This window comes from Mustelus asterias, chromosome 11, assembly GCF_964213995.1.
Source record: "Mustelus asterias chromosome 11, sMusAst1.hap1.1, whole genome shotgun sequence".
NCBI classification, from domain to species: Eukaryota; Metazoa; Chordata; class Chondrichthyes; order Carcharhiniformes; family Triakidae; genus Mustelus; species Mustelus asterias.
Window position 1 is genome coordinate 111,230,220 of NC_135811.1, and position 1,314 is coordinate 111,231,533.

Here is a 1,314-nt window from a genome sequence, read left to right on the forward strand (position 1 = left end):
TGCCAAATTATCCCTTAGTGTCCCAAGATGCATAGGTTAGATGGATTAACCATAGAAATATGTGAGGTTAATGGCGATAGGACAGGGAGAGGGCCTGGGTAAGATACTCTGAGAATTGGTGCAAACTTGATGGGCCAAATGGCCTCTTCTGCACTGTAAGGATGGTCTACTCCTATTTTCTGTTTCCTCAAGTTCCTGAGCTTCCATGTCTTTCTCCACGGTAAGTACTGATGAGAAATATTTGTTTAGGATTGTATCCATCTCCTGTGGCTCCACATATAGACCACCTTGTTGATCTTTAAGCGGCCCTGTTCTCTCTCGTTACTCTTATGCCCTTAACATACTTGTAGAATCTCTTTGGATTCTTCTTTACCTTATCTGCCAAAACTCATTTCCCCTTTTTGCCCTCCTGATTTTCCTTTTAAGTGTACTCCCAATACCCCCTATACTCCTCAAGGGATTCATCTGATGCCAGCTGCCTATACCTGACATATTCTTCCTTCGTTTTACTGACCAGAGCCTTAATATCTTTAGTCATCCAGTGTTCCCTTCTCCTGCCAGTCTTGCCCTTCTCACCAACAGGAACATGCTGGCCCTGAACTTTCATTATCTCGCTTTTGAAAGCCTTCCATTTGCCAAGCATTCCTTTACCTGTGAACAGCCTCCCCCAATTAACTTTTGAAAGTTCCTGTCTAATACTATCAAAATTGGCCTTGCCCCAATTTAGAACTTTAACTTGTGGACCAGCCCTATCCTCCATAGCTATTTTAAAGCTAATAGAATTATGGTCACTGGTCACAAAATGCTCCCCCACTAACACTTCAGTCATTTCCTCTGCTTTATTTCCCAAGAGAAGGCCACGTTTTGCCCTCTTTCTGGTTGGGCCATCTACATGGGGGTCCTTGTGCATGAGACGCAAAAACCCAGTCTGCAGGTGCAAAAGGTGATCAGGAAGGCAAATGGGATGTTGGCCTATATCGCAAGGGGGATAGAATATCATAGAATCATAGAAACCCTACAGCACAGAAAGAGGCCATTTGGCCCATCGAGTCTGCACCGACCGCAATCCCACCTAGGCCCTACCCCCATATCCCGACATATTTACTCACTAATCCCTCTAACCTACGCATCTCAGAACACTAAGGGCAATTTTAGCATGGCCAATCAACCTAACCCGCACATCTTTGGACTGTGGGAGGAAACCGGAGCACCCGGAGGAAACCCACGCAGACACGAGGAGAATGTGCAAACTCCACACAGACAGTGACCCAAGCCGGGAATCGAACCCAGGTCCCTGGAGCTGTGAAGCAGCAG

General features: G+C 46.2%; 1 protein-coding gene across 1 annotated transcript in view; it reads right to left on the bottom strand.

Moving 5' to 3' along the window:
• The window catches only part of tubg1 (tubulin, gamma 1), a 95,280-nt gene extending 94,637 nt beyond the window's left edge, over positions 1–643 (bottom strand). The window contains exon 1 of the mRNA XM_078222968.1: positions 577–643. Within this exon, the coding sequence (XP_078079094.1) occupies positions 577–643 (67 nt within the window). The remainder of the gene's footprint in view (positions 1–576) is intronic.
• Between the last annotated feature and the right edge of the window lie 671 nt (positions 644–1,314).